The sequence below is a fragment of the Staurois parvus genome, unplaced genomic scaffold (genome assembly GCF_062004578.1).
Source record: "Staurois parvus isolate SC_StPar_1 unplaced genomic scaffold, SC_StPar_1.0 ptg000152l, whole genome shotgun sequence".
Taxonomy (NCBI): domain Eukaryota; kingdom Metazoa; phylum Chordata; class Amphibia; order Anura; family Ranidae; genus Staurois; species Staurois parvus.
In genome coordinates, this window is record NW_028317948.1 from 490,130 (window position 1) to 509,096 (window position 18,967).

General features: G+C 39.8%; 1 protein-coding gene across 1 annotated transcript in view; it reads right to left on the reverse strand.

Moving 5' to 3' along the window:
- The window catches only part of DNAH3 (dynein axonemal heavy chain 3), a 213,068-nt gene that overhangs the window by 178,706 nt on the left and 15,395 nt on the right, over positions 1 to 18,967 (reverse strand). The window contains exons 4-8 of the mRNA XM_089674783.1: positions 6,637 to 6,835; positions 5,896 to 6,004; positions 4,844 to 4,957; positions 3,225 to 3,401; positions 346 to 437 (exon numbers count right to left, since the gene is read on the reverse strand). Coding sequence (XP_089530909.1) covers positions 346 to 437; positions 3,225 to 3,401; positions 4,844 to 4,957; positions 5,896 to 6,004; positions 6,637 to 6,835 — 691 coding nt within the window. The remainder of the gene's footprint in view (positions 1 to 345; positions 438 to 3,224; positions 3,402 to 4,843; positions 4,958 to 5,895; positions 6,005 to 6,636; positions 6,836 to 18,967) is intronic.

Below are 18,967 nucleotides of genomic sequence, written 5' to 3' on the forward strand. Positions count from 1 at the left end.
TTAGCCACCAGCTTTTATTATTTATATAAAAGCTATTAAAAGATTGCAAACCATGTTTTTTGTTCTTCTGAGAAAATAAAGTCCACATAGTAATTCAATGTATCCTGTCAAAATGTTCTCAAGCTATCTGTACCACGTATTGGTTACTTATGTATTTTAAGGAATAAAACAAAAAGCCACCATGCCATGAACCAGGACTCTGCCCTTCCATAGTTAAATAACCTACCAGAATCCATCCAAAACTAAATTTGGCTAGGCTGAGACATTCTTTAGGAAGTACCTTGGTTCTGATTTCATCACTGACATATAAAAAATAGTATATTGCTCATATAAGCCTGAACTTACCTTCTAGAATCCAGAAAACCCATGGAGTAAAGTGATATTTCACCAATAAGTGCATAGTCTGGGACCATCATGGCCACTGTTCTGAATAATGCCTAGGAAAAAAACAGGGAGAGCCGCAGTGAACTACTGGCCAATTTCTATCTACCAGTCAAAGCAGGTCTGTCATTATTTGTTAAAATAAAGTATATGTCTTTCTTAAAGCTGAAAAAAAGCTTTTATTCATATAAATCAGATTTAGATGTTGCTTATGTATGTAAGCCAAGCTAATTGTAAAAGAAAAGCATCAATTCCACAACCAAATAAGAGCTGCCGGTGTATGCCGGTGTATCCCTTTGATAACGTGCACTTGCCACGAAACGCGTTAGAGAGATGCCACTTCACCTACCACTACTACTCATATGGTCCACACCTTGATACGGGTGGCCATCTTTGGATTTGTCTATTGTAAGTGCTTTATTTGTTTATTAATCCTTAATAAAAATTTATTACACTATCGGAAGCCTCTCTTTTGGGTATATTTCTGAGCCCGGAAGGTGATTCCTGTCCCTTGAGCGCATACCGCACCTCTGGAGGTCGCTGACACCAAAGGATCCCACTACACACTGGATGAGCGTTTATTCCACTGGATACCTGGGAATGCCATAACAGGAGAGGACGCAGATGTTTCTGGTGACCACAGCAGAGATGACCACCACTCCGGCAGGTTTCCTGATCCATTGACCAGGAGTAGGTCATTTTACTCCAATGCGCTATTATCTGCGCTATCTGGTTAGTGCATTCTACAGCCACACTCTCTACCACAGATGTCACAGATTTATTTGTCACTCCAATGATATATTGACTTTGACACCTATGTCACCATTTACACCTTTGTAACCAGGAGAATGTTAGTTTTGGTTGCCTAAAACCATTACTTTTATGCTAGCTGCGTTTATATTTATCTAGGTGGTCACACTTCATCGTGAGACAGACCTTTCTACTCTAGCGCTGCATGTTTTTTATTTGTGACTGCCGGTGTATGCTGTTACTGAGACTGTCTGTAAAAATCATACTGTTCTGCAACACCACGTACAGTTTTAAGGCACCCCAAGCATGTTATTTAATGGATTTGTGTGTTTTCACTATTACCCCCAAAGCCGCAAGAAAAGACTCTCTCTTTATTGTATGGTATTTTTTTTTCATTTGTTTTATAGGTACATATCCCCAATGGCTATACTCAGCTTCCTGTCCCTCTTTTGCCTATTAGCCCTAGTTTGCCTATTAGCACTTACAATGGCCAGAATTCAACAAGATTTACCCCCATGTACTTCAATTGGATTCATCATAGCCTCCCTAGCGGTCTAATTTTGACCATATTTCTGTGCTCAAAGCAGTACATTTTTTTGCATGGAAATATGATTTTTTTTATTGTAGGCCTGTAACTTTTAGGAATAACTCACTGAAATCTGTCCGAACAAGAGTCTAGTAAACATCCCGGGTATGTTAAAATTTGAAACACGAAATCATAAATTATAATTTAATAAATAATCATAAAAAATAATAATATAATAATACATTTAGTTCAATAATATAATCAAACCAAAAACACTGAAATTTGAAATACAGCGCCAAGTTCGCAAAGTCTGATGACGAATTTCCCCAGAAATAATTATCACTCAATTCTGCAAGTGATTCTAATTTACTATCGCTGTTCTCTAGCTGGTCTAAAACCGCTTTTGACCTAAAGGGATGCTTTTTGGACGCCATGGACATTTCTCAGTTTCCAGGCAGAAAGAACAGCAAAAATGCAGGCAGGGCACAGGACAAAGCACTAGGGACACAATGTATGTGAAATGGTTTGATACAGTAATGTTATACTATGTGATTTTAGTGAATTTAGCGAATGTCACTTTTACAACTTTCAAATTTCCCGCCAGTTCCATCCCCCGTACATCCCGACGTTGCAGAGAATGGAACCCAGAAGACAGATGCTGGCATCCGCTGGAGGACATTGCTGGGGACACTGTAGGGAGGACATCGTGGGAGCGCAGGACAAGGTAAGTGAAGAAGAGATCCCGGAGCAGCGTTGCAGGTTATTCCCGAGTGTAGCTCGGGGTTAACGCTTGTGGTGCTGAAACTTTACCCCGAGCTACACTCGGGAATACCTCTAGGGAGGTTAAAGCTCAGGTATGCTGAACTTCAAACAAGATTCTCTACACTCTTGGTGAATTAAACCCAGGAAGCTTCACCTATTACTAATACTAACACTAACAAAACACAGTATAAGGGTTTAAGTGCTGTAATTAATTAGAGAAAATGCATATATTATTCAGAGTTTTGAAACGGAAATTACCCTATGCATTCAGACTTTAACTAGTAAAGCATAAATTGACCCAGGGTCCAGGCTGTGCCCCTCCCCCCTCCACAATTATTATTTTTTTTCCTTTTTTCCATGCTGCCCCACCAAAATGACGTTTCATGCTCCAGCAGCCCCCTGGCATAATTTTGTCACATATCTCAAGAGGCTGGAAGAAACCATTCACTGAGCGGCTAGGAGGCAGAGCTGCATGTGTCATCGGGGGAAAGCTGCCTCAACCAAGGAAAGGCAGCCAGCTGAAAAGGATCAAGTTGGTGGCTCTGGAAGAAGGCTCTGACACCTGAACAGTGGATTGCTGCAGGACAACATTTGTTTGTAATCCGACAGTTGCAGCAATGTTTCCCATTGCTAACCAAGGGCAAATAATGCTCCATAATGTAGTCCAGATAGCAATCAAGTAAATACCCTTTAACAACCAATGAGATATGGCCTTTATTGCTCCGACTACATTAAATCAACATAAAAAAACTTCTTAATTGTTGCCTTGTACAGTGCTGATTTTTGGAAGAAATAATTTTCATACTTTCAAATTGTCTGGAAGTTCGGCTCGACCTGCATATCCAGGATTCATAGTGATGAACACAGAGCAGGTTGGATTGAGGGTTAATTCTGTTCCTTCAAACATAAAAGTCTTCATGTTCCTTATGATTGCCTGCTGTATGCTGAGAATCTGCTGGGCCACTACTGACAGCACTTCAACCTAGATAAAGAGAAAATGTTACAGGGTATCTTGCATTCAACAAAATCATTATACAATATGAAAATTTGGGATTATAATCTTTCCACATTTTATTACATTTATGAGGCATGTTTCTCAATTACAAATTCAGTCAGTATATGGACCCTCAACAGGACAAAAAATATGTGGTCAATGCAATTTTTAATTACACTGCAACCAAAGAAAAACATTTTATTATTCCAACTTTTATCTCATATAGGCCCTGACCCTGTTCCTTCGCCATTGGCAAAGAGACATCAGTTATCAACTCTCTATTTCTAAGCTACTAATCTTATAGTCTCAGAGTGCTAGACAGGTTCCCTCATTAGTGTTGTCTTATATTAGTTGGGACAACTATAGCGTTTCTTTTCCAGAGAGATTTATTGGGCTCAGAGACAATCTGTTGTCTTTTATTAATTAGAAGGTTCACACAGAAACAGTCCATAAGACAGATCTGTTGTCTTATCTCAATTGGACAGATGACAATTGTATTTATAAATGTATTTTTCTGCAGCAACTAGTCCAACAGTTCTTTTCCAGAGAGATGCATTTAATCAGCTCAACAACAATCCATAAAACAGAGGTACAGACAAGGCAGATGACAGGGTACCCAGAATACTCATGCAATCATCAGAAACTCTCATAGAACCCATATTCTCCTGTCACAACTTAACCAAAAAAACCTTCCCTGATATTCACATTCTCCCAATTCAGTAGAATGACAATCACTCTGATTGGCCACTTTTAGTAGCCCCTTTGATCTTCTGGGTGACAGGTAATGCCTTTTGGGCTTGGACAGCTGCAGTCATAAATTCTAATCAAAGTTGTCCAGATATTTCCTAAACTGCACTCTTTTACCATTAATTAGATAAACAAGAATGCTATTTACCATACTTAATACCCCTTTTCATGTTATTAGATAGTAGATTCTGGCCATGTCCTTTTAAGTCTGACTGAGCAATCTGCATTTTATCACTCTTGCAAGTTTGCAAATTATCTCCTTTGAAATGTAACAAGCTGGCCCCTGAGTGCCAAGGTGATGTTGCATAAAATCAACATAGCAAAGTCCTTGGCTATCCTTTTGTTGTGTAAAATACATCTAGCCCACTCATATGCTGACCTGGTCAATAACCTCAGAATACACCACATACAAGGATATTAAAGGGGTATTACGTATGGTAAATAGCATTCTTGTTTATCTAATTAATGGTAAAAGAATTAGACATTTAGACATTAGATCTTTGAGAAGGTGGATGGAGACAGACAGCAACAGAAACCAAACTACATAGCATCCTAAAGATTATAAAGACTTACAAACTTCAATTTTACCCTCCTCCATTTGAACCTGTTTGGTGGACCATTCCTTTGAATGCAAACATTTATAAACAAAATGAATTTAGCAAATTTTCACGTTGCCTTTTTACCTCAATTCTGTTGAATTCATCAAAACATGCCCAAGCTCCAGACTGTGCTAGACCTTTGAAGAATTTACCCATAGCTTTATAGTCAAGGCCATCTGAGCAATTAAACACAACGCACTGTGTGGGAAATCAAAAGAAGAGAAGACATTTTATCATGCTGTTTACTTTTGATTAACACCTTACTAAACAAGTTGAAGAGAGCTGCTTCTATCTTACTATCTGCTATATCATCTAAATATATAAAAACAATTACAAAAAGGTATGTAATGCTATCTTGACTTGTATGTAGCTTATTGATAAAGTTCTAAACTGAGGTGTGCAGTAACAGATGTGTCACAGATATTGCATATTGTCCACAGGAAACAAATTATGTGATTTTATTCAGAAATTAATATGTGCAATGACCAAAAACATGCAAAATACAATGAGGCATAGCAGGCAGCTCTCATTGTTTTAACTGACCTAAACTCATAGAAGTTTAAATATGGTTAGCTGGAATGGGATTTTGTTCTTGGCATATCCGCACTTTTAACCCAACCATAAACTAATGAGAGATAAGCAAAATAAATCAAATAAATTTAAACAAAACATTATTAATGCTGCAAGTTCGGCATGCAACCTGATTTGAATTATCACAGAAAACTAATAGCAACCCATGATCACTGTCAGGCAGACCTAAGCCTAATAAAACCCCTAAAATATTTTCACTTTTTAGCAGATCACACATTTTCTTCCATCAGTCATGAAAACCCAGAGAGTAGAAAACTGTACTTTGTTAAAGACATATAGCTATTGGAAGGCTGGAAAAGGCTAAAGTATAACTTTTACTTATTTAGTGATCCATTCTGAGGACATAGTGAAGTGATATTGAAGACATATCGATCCAAATTGAATAGACATGGGATGATATTATGACAATATGGTACAAAAGGAAAGTTAAAAAATATATTTAGCATATAGATACATATACTTGCTACATTTATATGAAGAAATATACACAGGCTGCAGGTTACGCAAACTAAATATAATGATCTGTGAAGTCAAGAAGAGATTACCTGTTTGGCCAGTGCTTTAGCAAGATCTTTTGTAGTTTCTGTTTTTCCAGTTCCAGCTGGACCCTCTGGTGCGCCACCAAGATTTAGCTTCAAAGCACCCATTAATGTTCTGTAGCAGAGACATGAAAGCTTTAATATAATTAAAATTCTCACCATGGCCATTATCTTCAATAGTGATGACTGAAATATCCACATTAATTTTAGAAAATAAAGACAAGGAACAGCTAGAGCAAACTAGTGCTTAGTAAAGTGGGCAGGGCCCCTGAAACGCATAGTGCCCGCCCATTCCTTGCTCCCAGTACAGGCCGTGAACATAGAGGATGGCCATAGATGCCGCCATTTGTTGTTAGTTCTGGTGGATCCGGCTCAATGGTTTATCAATTGCTATTCCCATTAGCGGCCTAGTGTCTTCCTTCTGTTACACAATATCTCCCCCTACATTCAAGTTGCGCTTCTGTTTACATGTAAGAGTGGATTTTATTTAATAATAAATGTTGCAAAGTTTTTACTAATCCTGCACTCTGGCAGTTTTGCTTCTCCTGCATGTATCAGAGTGAACACATTTCATTGTGCATTGAGGGACTGGGCTTAAAGATGGATTTTAAGTACTGCATAAAGTTCATTATTAGATCTGTAAAATGTCGTACTACTTCACATCATTAAACTCCTTTATAATGTTTTTTCCAATTAATAGGATTACTTTAGTAACACTGGACAGTCAGTCATATTTTATATCCATACCTGTAGCAGCGATCAGTGAGTGGAGTTATCACTAAACGTGGGGAGTTACCAAGATACTCGTAACCATACTTGGCTTCAGTAGTGATCATTCTGACCATGACATCTCGGTTTTCCCAATAGTACCGTAGTTGGGAGATCCACTGGAAATCACTTAGGTCAGTCACCTTATCCTGGGTCAGCTTTACAACAACATCACGAGCTGTGGAAAATTTCAAAATTTTATTATGTCACCTATTTGTAAACCACATTGTAGCTTGTTTAGATGTCTTGTATTGTCTGCATTCAATTATAATACCTATAATTTGTTATGTACATTAGCAGTTATTGCAATTTTTTTTCATTTCAGATTTACATGCAGGAGAAACTGTCCAATAGTGACAGAGGTTGGGTCCAACTAAGGGCTCGTTCACTGCAACATCTTGTGGTAACATGTAGTAAAGTGTGTGTGTTAGCACATTGCGTGGTAACACACTGTACGCATGTTGGTGGGGTGCAATTACATTATAATTGAAAGTCATCCCAACGCACCTGCAAGTCACAATGCAAGCTATGTTTATTGCAGTTACTGAAAAAAATATAGCATACACTAAATTTTTGTATTTTGAGGAGCATTACAGCCCATTCATTTTGAATAGGCTGGCTAACGCAATGCATCTCAACATGCAAATGTCTGCATTGCAGTGTAGTGATGTAGTGTGCTTTGGTCCTAAACCAATGCTAGGTGTGCTGGAGCAGTCGTCAGCAACAGTTTTTGTTTTATTTTCACCATTAAAGAGGACTGTTTTAGTGTTAAAGTTGTTAACTGTCACTTTTGTTTTTGCTTTAGCTTTTACTGTATGTAAAAGTGCAGAAAAAAAATACAGTAAGTGTTCATTCACACTAGTCCACATGCTCAAATGTGTGCAGGTTGGTGAATGGCAGTGCTGTGCATTGTTACATCGGCAAGGAGCTGCTCGCCTTTTTTTTCTATTTTCAGCATTATTGAGATGTCACAAAATGACATTTTCTGACAGTTGTTTTCTATGTGAATTCAGAGCATTCCTAGTATTGAGACTGTGTTGATCTATGCAGGCCAACTGAAACTTATCTGCAGAACACTGTGTGTATATATATATATATATACACACACTCTGTATATATGCACACACATATTTATATATGCATGCAGGCACATACAATATATTTACATGCCATCACTATTATCCACAAGGAGATTACACCTCATCGAATGATACTAGGTGAGCCACGTAAACTATTCAAACCTTTGCAAAGAAACATTTTTCTAGTCCAGCTTATACACCCACGCCATGGCACACTGCATCTTACATTATCAGAAGGAGTGCATATGACACCAAACTCATCTATTTCTTTCACACCTACCAGTGATTGCATATTACTGCACAGTATGCTGTAATGGAAGAAGTTACAGTTTAAATGCACTGTAAAATAAAAGATATTGTTCATGAACTGACAGATGCTCCAGGCTTCTGTCTATTAGGTAAACAATATAGGGATGAACTGAATTTTTGGGTTTATATTTCTTCAGGGTGTGCAATTTTTTTTTCAAATTTATAATTAGTCAAAGGTAACTTTTTGTATTATGTCAAAACCATGCAATATTATAGTTGCTAACTAAGCCCCCATTGTAGACTCTAAGAAAGGTGCTCTATATTTAAACAGAACTTCAGGCGAACACTATATTCAGTAATTATTATTCAGTGCGAACACTTATCTATTTGTTGCAGCTTCTAATTATTTTTGTACTTCTTAGGAAAATATGTACTGTAACACAATGTTATATCTTTGTACCAGGAAACAAAACCTATAAAGTCCTTCCCTGAGCTTTGGACAATAAACAAGCCATCACATACAAGGGAGGATGCCATTAGGCCCAATACCCACATTCAAAGCGCAGAGTCAGTTGTCTCTTGACCTGTAGAGTCTGTGGGAGTGGAGAATCTGGGGCTTAGTCACATCTTTGACTGGTTTAGGAATTAAAATTATAGTGGCATTTTATATGAAATTGGGGAGTTGGGTGATATCAAAGGCAGCATTAAGAGTATCAAAGAGCTTTGATTAGAACATCATGTAATTTTTGTAGAGCCCGACTGGTATGCCATCAGAGCCCAGTGCCTCTTTTGTGGGGAGTGAATTTACTGCTTCCTTAAAGAGGAACTATACTGCATCTAATAATAAAAAATATATAGTGCAGCGCTGTAATGCTAATAGGAATACAAGTGAATAAAAGTAAGATGAAATAAAAGTTCATAGAGTCCTTTATACAATAAAAGGTGATTGCAAACAAAAATCATGTGAAGACCTCTTCATCATTAGATAGATGACTGGAATCAAATAGATAAAATGCGCACTCACCGACTGCGCATTTTAAATGCGCATGTATGCAATTTTATCCAGATAATCGGCCAGGCATGCAGATCAGCCAAACGCATAGGTCATTCCTCTCAGGTAAAGACATCAGCCTTGGGTGCAGTAATATGCCTCCAGGTCCAGAGAGCCCTCTTGCCCAAAGTGTTAAGGTAGGTTGAGATCCCTCTCCTGGTTACAAGGTACCCTAAAAATTGGCTGCTGTAAATCTGGGTGTTTACCTGCTTCTGAAAATGCTAGTTGCTTGACTGTACTGCTGATGCACTGGCTTCCATACTTTCTGAATCAAAGATAGCATTTCAAGACATGGACCTCCAGCTGTTTACCTTAACACTTTGGGCAAGAGGGCTCTCTGGACCTGGAGGCATATTACTGCACCCAAGGCTGATGTCTTTATCTGAGAGGGATGACCTATGCGTTTGGCTGATCTGCATGCCTGGCCGATTATCTGGATAAAATTGCATACATGCGCATTTAAAATGCGCAGTCGGTGAGTGCGCATTTTATCTATTTGATTCCAGTCATCTATCTAATGATGAAGAGGTCTTCATATGATTTTCGTTTGCAATCACCTTTTATTGTATAAAGGACTCTATGAACTTTTATTTCATCTTACTTTTATTCACTTGTATTCCTATTAGCATTACAGCGCTGCACTATATATTTTTTATTATTCTTGTTATGAGGTCCAGTGATTCCTTGGAGTGTTCCAGCAGCTGATTTTTGAGTGCTCGCTTTACCTTTATCCCATATACTACATCTAAGAAGCACAAACTAAAAACACAGTTTAATTCATTTTCAATATTCAAAGCAAACTCCCCCATCCATCCATGTCTCCATGATTGTTTTTGCTAAGAAATCACTTTGAAAAACATCCCTCTAGCATTTCTGGCCACGGACATCTTAAGCATAAGGTTTACACATAGTCCATGTTGATTGAGAGGGTGAAGTTCCGCTTTAAGTTCCTCCAATGGCACATCTAACTTTTCTCTATCATGGATGATCATTAGTAGAAAGGAGATCTGCTCTAAGAATGTGAAAAAGTGCTGATGATTGTATCAAGCTTTTAAGGTATATACCTGTGAGTAGAAGGAATAGAATTTGTTTAGGATATTTGGATTATCCTGTAAACTATATCCAGAGGTAGATATACTACTGTACATCCAATGAAGTTGGAATTCCTCCGAGTCTGGGTAACCTGGGCTTGTAAATGATCTGGTTGCTCCCCCTCCAAGGCCTGCTCAGCCATCAAAAGGGCCATGACTTTAAGCAGATCTTAGGTATTCACCAATTGTACTTGGTTGCTAGAATTAGGATTTGGAAAATATTGGCATTCAGCATCAACAGGCCAAACATTCAGATTTCTATTTCATGGTATGTGTTTTAAAATTTCTTTGAGGAGAAAGCAGAATAGGTAAAACTTGAGAATGTAGACCACTACCATAGAAGCTGAACCCCTATTCAGAGAGAATTCCTCAAGCTTAGAGGATATTGGGTCAAATGGCTGTAGGAATGTGAGCTAAAATGAATTTAAATGACATGGGTAATGGTGTGGGTAAGATTGCCCAAACAGGACATCACTAACAGGGAAGAGTGATCATAGAGACTTATCGACAATAGAACACAAGCATATACAATCATAGCAAACATTTCATTGACCAGAGCAGGGTCAATTCTGGATAAGGACACAGGTGTCCATGAAAAACATGAATACTGCATTTCCAATGAGATATAGATTCTCTATATAGTTAACAACCCCATTTCAAAGATCATTTTTGCAATGAAGGTCAAACATGTCCCACTTAGACTAGCCTTTCTCAACCTTCTCAACACTTAGAAACCCTTAAAATAACTTTCTGGTGTCAGGCAACCCCTGCTAAAAATTACTGCATCTACAACTCATGATACATTAGTGTGATGGTCAGTGGGAAGAATGTCCCTTACACGTGTGGTCATTGGAAAAAATTTCCCCCTTACAGATAGCTAAAAAGATCAATGGTGTTGGTGGGAACTTACCTGAGAGGCAGAAATTGCTCATTGCTCAAGGAACCTCTAGTAACCTCTGGTGGAACCCTGGTTGGGAAACCTGAGCTTATGTGTTCACCCCTGAATACTAATATTAGTGTTGCTACATCACGTTTGCCCATCCAGAATTGAATGAAACAATGAAGTACCTCTGACATATACAATGAAGGAACAAATATTTTTGTAGTGACAGAGGCATACAGAAATATAAATCATCACTGAGAATCCAACTTAGCCTGTCTGCAGGTAAAAGAGAGATCTTCATAGATCATTAAAGTATATTAAAGATTTACGACAAAAGAGAAATAGGGATCAAGATGGCAATTTGTGCTGCAGGTACTTGTATGGCTGACAAATAAGTGTTGGCATAAATGGTTGTGCAGTGTCCTCATGGATGCACAAGTGGCTTATAATGGTGCTAACTGTATTGGGTAGTAGATAGTGCTGGTGTGCTTAGCACAATAAATTTGTTGGCATTGTGCTGTAGAAATCCAGTGGTGGAGGAACAAGGTGCTGCTCTGCAAAAGCCAAACAGTGGCAACTGCACGCCAGCGGAAAACACACGTGGCACCCCCACCCCTCAAGGACTCTAATCAGCACTCCATGCTGGATATACAACAGTGGGGAAATGATAGGTGTCTATGCACCCTCCACAGACAAGAGTATAGAAGTAGACTTGCATAAGTACAAAAGTAGAAAACAAGCACCTTATGCAGTGAGGCTCATCCATCAAACAATATGGCTAATGTATAAATTAAGCAGAAGAATGCATGGGCAAGGCAAAGTAGATTAAAAAGAATTGCCAGCATGTAGAGATTTTGCACTCTTATCTATTTATCTATCTATATATGTATCTGTAGCACTGTCCTAGTCAGATAGGGGAGCTACACTTCAATTGTTAGATAGGAGGGCTGAGTAGCAGCCTGGGTGTGATAGCTAGCAGGGGTCAAATTTTGGTCAGAGCTAAGAAGTTCTGCAGGCCAGCCCCCTGGAATTTTCCCCCTGCTCCAGGACTTTGGAGAAAGATCTAGATAGAAGCAGTGGGCAGATCTGAGGTGTGGCTGGTCTGTACTCTTGTAGGATCCTGGCCAATCCCCAACAGGCTTGTGAAGGGGCCAGGACAGCCTTTAAGAGTAATCGAGCCTGCTCGGGGGAGGGGTGTTGGAGAGAGTTGGAGGAGAGTTGAGGAGGATGTGAGGCTGGAAGGCAGGAGCCTACGAGGGGACACAGATGGAGAGAGGCTCACCTACAGGCAGAGCCACCAACCTACCAGCAGCACAGCAGAAGGACTGAGTGAGAAGACCTACACCCCCTGGGCCAGGCAGGGGAAGAAGGCACTGTAGTGAGAAACTGAGTTAGCCTGCCACCTAGGACTGTTTCACAATTTATGTGGCAGGCACTGGATCCCCTGTCCAGGGATTCCTTCATGCAGCCAGATTATTATTATTATACAGTACAGTATATAGCGCAAACAGTTTGCTCAGCGCTGTACATTACAATGGGAGACAATACACGAGACAGTACAATAACAATACAATGCGATACATGAGGGGTTTGAGGGCCCTGCTTCTTGGAGCTTAAAATCTAGGAGGGAGGGGATAGTGGTACGGGAGGAATAGCTGTGGGGGATGGAGTGGTAGGAAGAGTGGAGAAGATCGGCAATTAGCTGAGGGCAGGGTAGGCTTCCCTGAAGAGGTGGGTTTTCAGGGTGCGCCTAAAGGAGAGGAGAGTAGGTGATAGTCTGATGGATTGGGGTAGGGAGTTCCAGAGGATGGGGGAAGCCCTGGAGAAGTCCTGGAGATGGGCATGGAAGGAGGAGACCAGGGAACTAGAGAGTAGGAGGTCTTGTGAGGAGCGGAGAGTACGTTTTGGGTGGTATTTGGAAAATAGAGGAGCATCTGATCTCTGGGGTGGTACACTGGGAGACAGTGCTTAGCTCTCTGGAGCAATGAGCAGGATAGCTGGAGGACATTCAGAAGTAATTTCACATCCTGGAATATCAGTATTTGGTTTTGTACGTTGATGGATAAATCAGGGAACACAAATCTAGAAATCCTTAATTTCTTTCACCTTTCTAAGAATGATTTCTCCATTCTTATAGTTCAGCAGCTTGATAGCACTCTAGGTGGATTAGCAGGGGGTAGTGGGTAGGAAAGAACCCTGAGTGCTAACTTCAATGCAAATAAAACTGATAGTGTGGTTGGTTTACTAAAACTAGAGCACTCAGAAACTGGTGCAGCTGTGCATGGTAACTAATCAGCTTCTAACTTGTTCAGTTAAGCTTTGGCAATAAAACCTGGAAGCTGATTGGTTTCTATGTAGAGGTGCACCAGATTTTGCACTCTGCAGTTTTAGTAAATCCCCCCAGTGTCTCTCTGCCGAAAATGCACAAAATCATTTCCTTCTGCATGCCTCAGAATAAAGACAAAGTAGACTCTTGGTTCCTCCTTATTGTAGTTGGTCATGTCAAATAGCAACACCACAGTTGCAGTGCAGATAAAGCATCTGTGGTACACCTTTTCAGGAGGTTTGTGCCTTGATATGCTGGGTTAGGATAGATAAAGGATATATTGTAGCTGTGGGAACTCCGTTACTCTGCTGGCACTCACATGGAGGTACAAGCCATGCCCCACCATGAGTCAGCATTACTCACTGACTGCAGAGCAAGAAAGGTAATGGCCATTTGTGACTAAGGCACCCTAGTCCACCATGCTAATAGTTTGCAAGTGAGACAGTACCTGCAAGGGCTACTAACTCACTAATTGCATAAAAGGAATGGTTAATGGCTGTTTTGTGACTAAGTCACCTTAGGTCGCCATACAAATATATGAAAGTGAGACAGTATCACATTGACTTTACTCAGATTCCTGCTGCAGAGCAGAAGGGGATAATAGCCATCTGTCACCAGGCACTGAAGGTATTAGGAAGGAGGACAAAACTTGAGCAGGTAGGTGTGATGCCTCAAGAGTGGAAGAGAGAGAAGGGATGCCCAAGCTGCATGCTTAGGCATGGCAGATCGGCAACAACTGCACATGCGCAGACCAGAAAGGTGAAAAGAACAAAAGGGACATATGAAAAAAGGGTTGCAGTCCTGCCATTCAGTAATTCAACAGATTTAAAAAATTGTAGACTGAAGAAAAAAAGGTGTCAAGGTTTCCCATAAGAGGAGTCTGTGGCACATGATGTTCTGCAGCCTCCTTGCTTTCACTAGCCCTGAAGGGAGAGCACAGTCTCCATAGGACAGGGCTGAGTAATACACTGCTGGGGTGGTCGGAAGTACTGACACTGTAGTACAAAAAAGGGACTGAAGCAGGTTACAGCAGGTGGCAGTATTACTATCCTGGACCTGAACAAAAGGGACATATGTACTGTGCAGACATCTGTACTGCAGCATTACAGCACCTTTGCTGAATTGTTACTTCACCTATACTGCATGCTGGTTTAATGAAACTGTTGTTAAGTACACCAACACTTCTTAAAGGGCCCCAACTGTATCTGGCAGAAGAACAGCATAAAGACTGCCCCTTCCGTAAATCCATCCTGCAAGTCCACTTTGTTCCCTTCTCCCCTTTCCTTCATTTCTATGAACAGTGCACATCCAGTCAGTCTAGGTCTAGCATAGTCGCCATTTATGCAGTATAGTTCCTGTGTTTGGTAAATCAATATTTATTACTACTCAGTGCTCAACTTCAGGTGACCTTGCTACTGTTTATGATCTGGATGCCAAGTGTCATCTTATGCCTAGTCCTTATAACTAATCTGCCTGTATGCTAAAATGTGTTATTACCTTTGTTAACCCATTTCTGTGCTTACTTCTTAATATATATATATATATATATATATATATATATATATATATACATATATATCAGGTGGCAATATATTAAGTTTGTCTTTACTAACTGGTTCAGTGCCTGTTTATTTGATATATACTATTACTGGGTACTAAGTATTACTTTCAGTGATTTTTTTGTGATATTGCATGCTTTGAACACTTAACCTGGTGTGTCAGGGAGGCTGAAGTTTGTTAAAGTGGAACTTTAGAAAGAAAATCCTGCTAGATCACTCCAGGCTGGCCCCCTTTGCAGGTATAGCTATGTAATGCAATACAAATAAGTGTCTATACTGCTTAAAATCCAGTAATATACTGTCTCACCCTGCTCTGTACATGTTCAGTTGATCTCCATTTTTACGCATTTGTAGGCAGTGCTGAATTTGAAGAAGCTGATCTGCTGACAGCCAAATTTAAACCCTCCTATTCTTTACAGCCAAGGAAGTTGCTTCTGTTTGATCTGCAACTGCCATGGTGCTGCACGTGCAATCAGTTATTATTACACCAGCCATTTGATAGTTTAACAGTTTGGTTGAGGACGCAAGCAAATATGACAGTTAGGAATGTAACTGTTTTTTGAAACCATTAAATCAAAGGGTTTAGCTCAGCTTTATGATTTACTGCTGTTCAGGGGCTCTGGGCTTCAACAAAATGGCAGCTTTCAGCAAGAAGAAAAAAAGAACAATGCTGGAGACAATATACAGCACACACTAATTTTGGTAGCATAATTATTAATGTGGAAGTATGTTCGTTGCTAAAGAACATTATTTTTTATCAAATTTTTATGGGTAAAGTTCTGCTTTAAGGAGGCCGAGGCAGAGAACAGAGGACCCATCTTAACCAGCGTCTCCTACAGGGGAAGCGCTACACCGGATACAAACTCACAATTTTTTTTAAAACTCTGGACTGAGGACTGAATTGTATGGCTTGGTATAAAGCATATGGCATTTTGTTTAGTGAAAAAACTGTATGGCTAATTCCTTGGCAGGTGTCTGATGTTATACAGTAAAAAATATATCATTGCAGAAGATTATTTATTCCTAACCTTCACATTCACCCACAATTCCCACCAGAAAACTTTAATTATAGGTATACTGTACACTGCTAAATTCCAAATAGACTGTAATGGCACTCTAGAAGCAAATAATCAATTAAGGCTTGTTAGCAAAGTAAAGAGGATGTACATTATGTCAAGGCCATGAGAAAGATCATATCTATGGATATCGTTATTTCAAGAATGCATACAAAGAAACATATCATGTAATTTAATGTTACAGTTAAATTATATTCTGTCAAATGTGCTTCAATCCACACAAATGTTTTATGCAGTCACACCTAATGTGTGAAAAAGATCCATCTTGCTTACATAATTTTAAAAGCTGGTTTCTATCACACATATTTTCAGATTTTAATTAATACAGTTGTTTTCTCACTTTGTGCTTCTTTACATTTTCAGTAAAATCTAAGAATATACTATACTGCATTAAATATTTTATTTCTTTAAAAAAAACAAAAAACTGTCTTTTTAAAATGACTTTACTATCAGTATGTACTGTAAATAAGAAAACCCGGTGGCTAAAGTTAAAAGCTGTTTATTTTAGCAAAAGTAAACAATTACTTTTTCAGCTAAAAAGCCATTTTCTTATTCTTAGATCTCTGGTTCACATCTGTGCGAGTGGTGACGCTGTGCTACCCGCATAAATACCTGCAGTCGCACCGCCCACACAGAGGAATGTGGGACCCGCAGGTGCCATTAATTGTAATGGTATGCAGCCCGCACTGGAAATCGTAACTGTACTGGGAACTTCGGTTCCCATGCAGGCTGCGATTTCCTAAGTAGTGCAGGGACTTCTTCCCTGCTTGTCCCGGGCATGGGAGTCCATTCAAATGAATGGGCTCTTGTGCCCGCACAAATTGCGGCCCGCACAGATGTGAACCAGGGGTTAAATTAGATTACAGTTTTTAGTTTATCACTGGTAAAGGGACCAGGAATTTGGGCAAATGTTATGGTATCAGAGTTAGCTAAAAATATTCTTGGTGGATGCACTTTAGGGTCAGTCATTCCAGAATGAATGGGGTACATTAACATTTGGGCATTCTCACAAACATATCTTAAAGTGGGGTAAAGACTGGTCAGAGGTCATGTGGATATGACACTTGTCTACATTTTTCCACCAGAGAATCCAGTCTGTTTTATGCATTATAGGGAGACTATTCATGAACTGCTGAAAGTTCTTTCTCAGCTCTAGTTGGATAACGAGCCTCAAGGGTTAATAACAGCTACAGTACATAAAGGAATAATATAAAAGATAGTGAGCGCTCTCATAAATATCAGCAGCTAGAACGCTTAAGGCAACCACAATGCCTCAAAAATATCAATATAATCTTAAAACAACATAGTGCAGCGCTTAACAAGGTGAAAAAGTCAATAAAGTAATAATCGAGCATCCACAGTGATTCACTGGAGAAATACGAATTCCCACGACATCCACTCTGTCAGATAACAGAAATGCGCACTCACCAGAAACGCATGGAATATGCGCATGTGTGATCATGCATCACAGGCAGTGGGTACATCAGAGGTTAGGCAGCAGGCATCTCCCTCACGGTGGGTCATCACAGACTTTTTAATCTGGTCCAGGGGTCCCCTTAAGGTCAGCCAGGTGTTCCATACAAAAAACCTCCTCCCAGGATGGCAAAGTGCTTTCTCTGTGGGGATGATAGCTCCAAGAAGGAGCCCCAGAAAACAGATGCCAGAGATAGTGTAGTATTTCCAGAAAAGTAATCTTTATTCATATAAACAGGTCAGTGTGCATACTAAACATCTGGTGAAAATAAAGATATGCAGCAGTACTGACCCCAGTAATGATGACCGCCGGGCTTCCTCGTGGCTCCGGCGGTGGAATGACGTCACGCTCTGCACAGCTCCTCCTTAGGCCTTTCGTGCTACAGGCACATCATCAGAGGGGAGGCTGTACAGAAGCGTGACCGACGTCTGTGTTAAAAATAAGGAAATCGGCACATGCGCAGTTAGCCGCGGCCATTTTCCCGAAGAAAGCGGGTACTGCGCATGCGCGAACACGGCAGCGACATTTTGCCGTGGATCCGCGATCTATCACATAGCAGGGAGGAGACAGAGAGGTCTCCTTACACAGATTCCTGGTACTGATTACGGACAATGTCACAGACCCCAGGGACTTGCTGCAAGTGCTATATATATAAATAAAGTGACAGTGCAAAAATTACTACCAGTGACCGTGCATATAATAATCCATGGGGTACAAAGATCCCCTCAGTGAGTGGCATAAAATTGTAATAACGGACCACGGCAAGATGAAGGCTTATAAGTATGTAAATATCACAAAATAAAATCATAAAGAGACGTTGAATAAAAGCACACATCAAATAAAGAGATAAAACTTAGCAGTAAATAGCATATACGGTATTGTACTGCCAGACTGTATCAAGGTGAGTATTAAAAATAAATGCCCCCAGAACACATGATAAAAAATTATTATAGAGCAAACAGAATAAAAAGAGATAAAAAGCCAAAAAGGCTCTAAAGACAAATCATATAAGAATATTAAAATCTTTTTAGAAATTAACATGATCCTTCCTCTACCCGCATTGGGAGGTAAAAACGGGGCAGAAAGACAGCATATAATAATACTGGGAGATAATTGATAAAAGATCAAGACATTCAGGGTTATAAAAATGTCATACTCATGGAGAGCATACCCCACGTACTGAAGGTAAAGAAAAACGTTAAGAACGCAACCCAATATAAGATATAAAAACAATCTTATGTATCAGAAAAGTAACAAAATAATAAATGAAGGAAACATGGAGACAAATCTTATCAACTGTTAGCACTTTATTTATATATATAGCACTTGCAGCAAGTCCCTGGGGTCTGTGGCATTGTCCGTAATCGGTACCAGGAATCTGTGTAAGGAGACCTCTCTGTCTCCTCCCTGCTATGTGATAGATCGCGGATCCACGGCATAATGTCGCTGCTGTGTTCGCGCATGCGCAGTACCCGCTTTCTTCGGGAAAATGGCCGCGGCTAACTGCGCATGTGCCAATTTC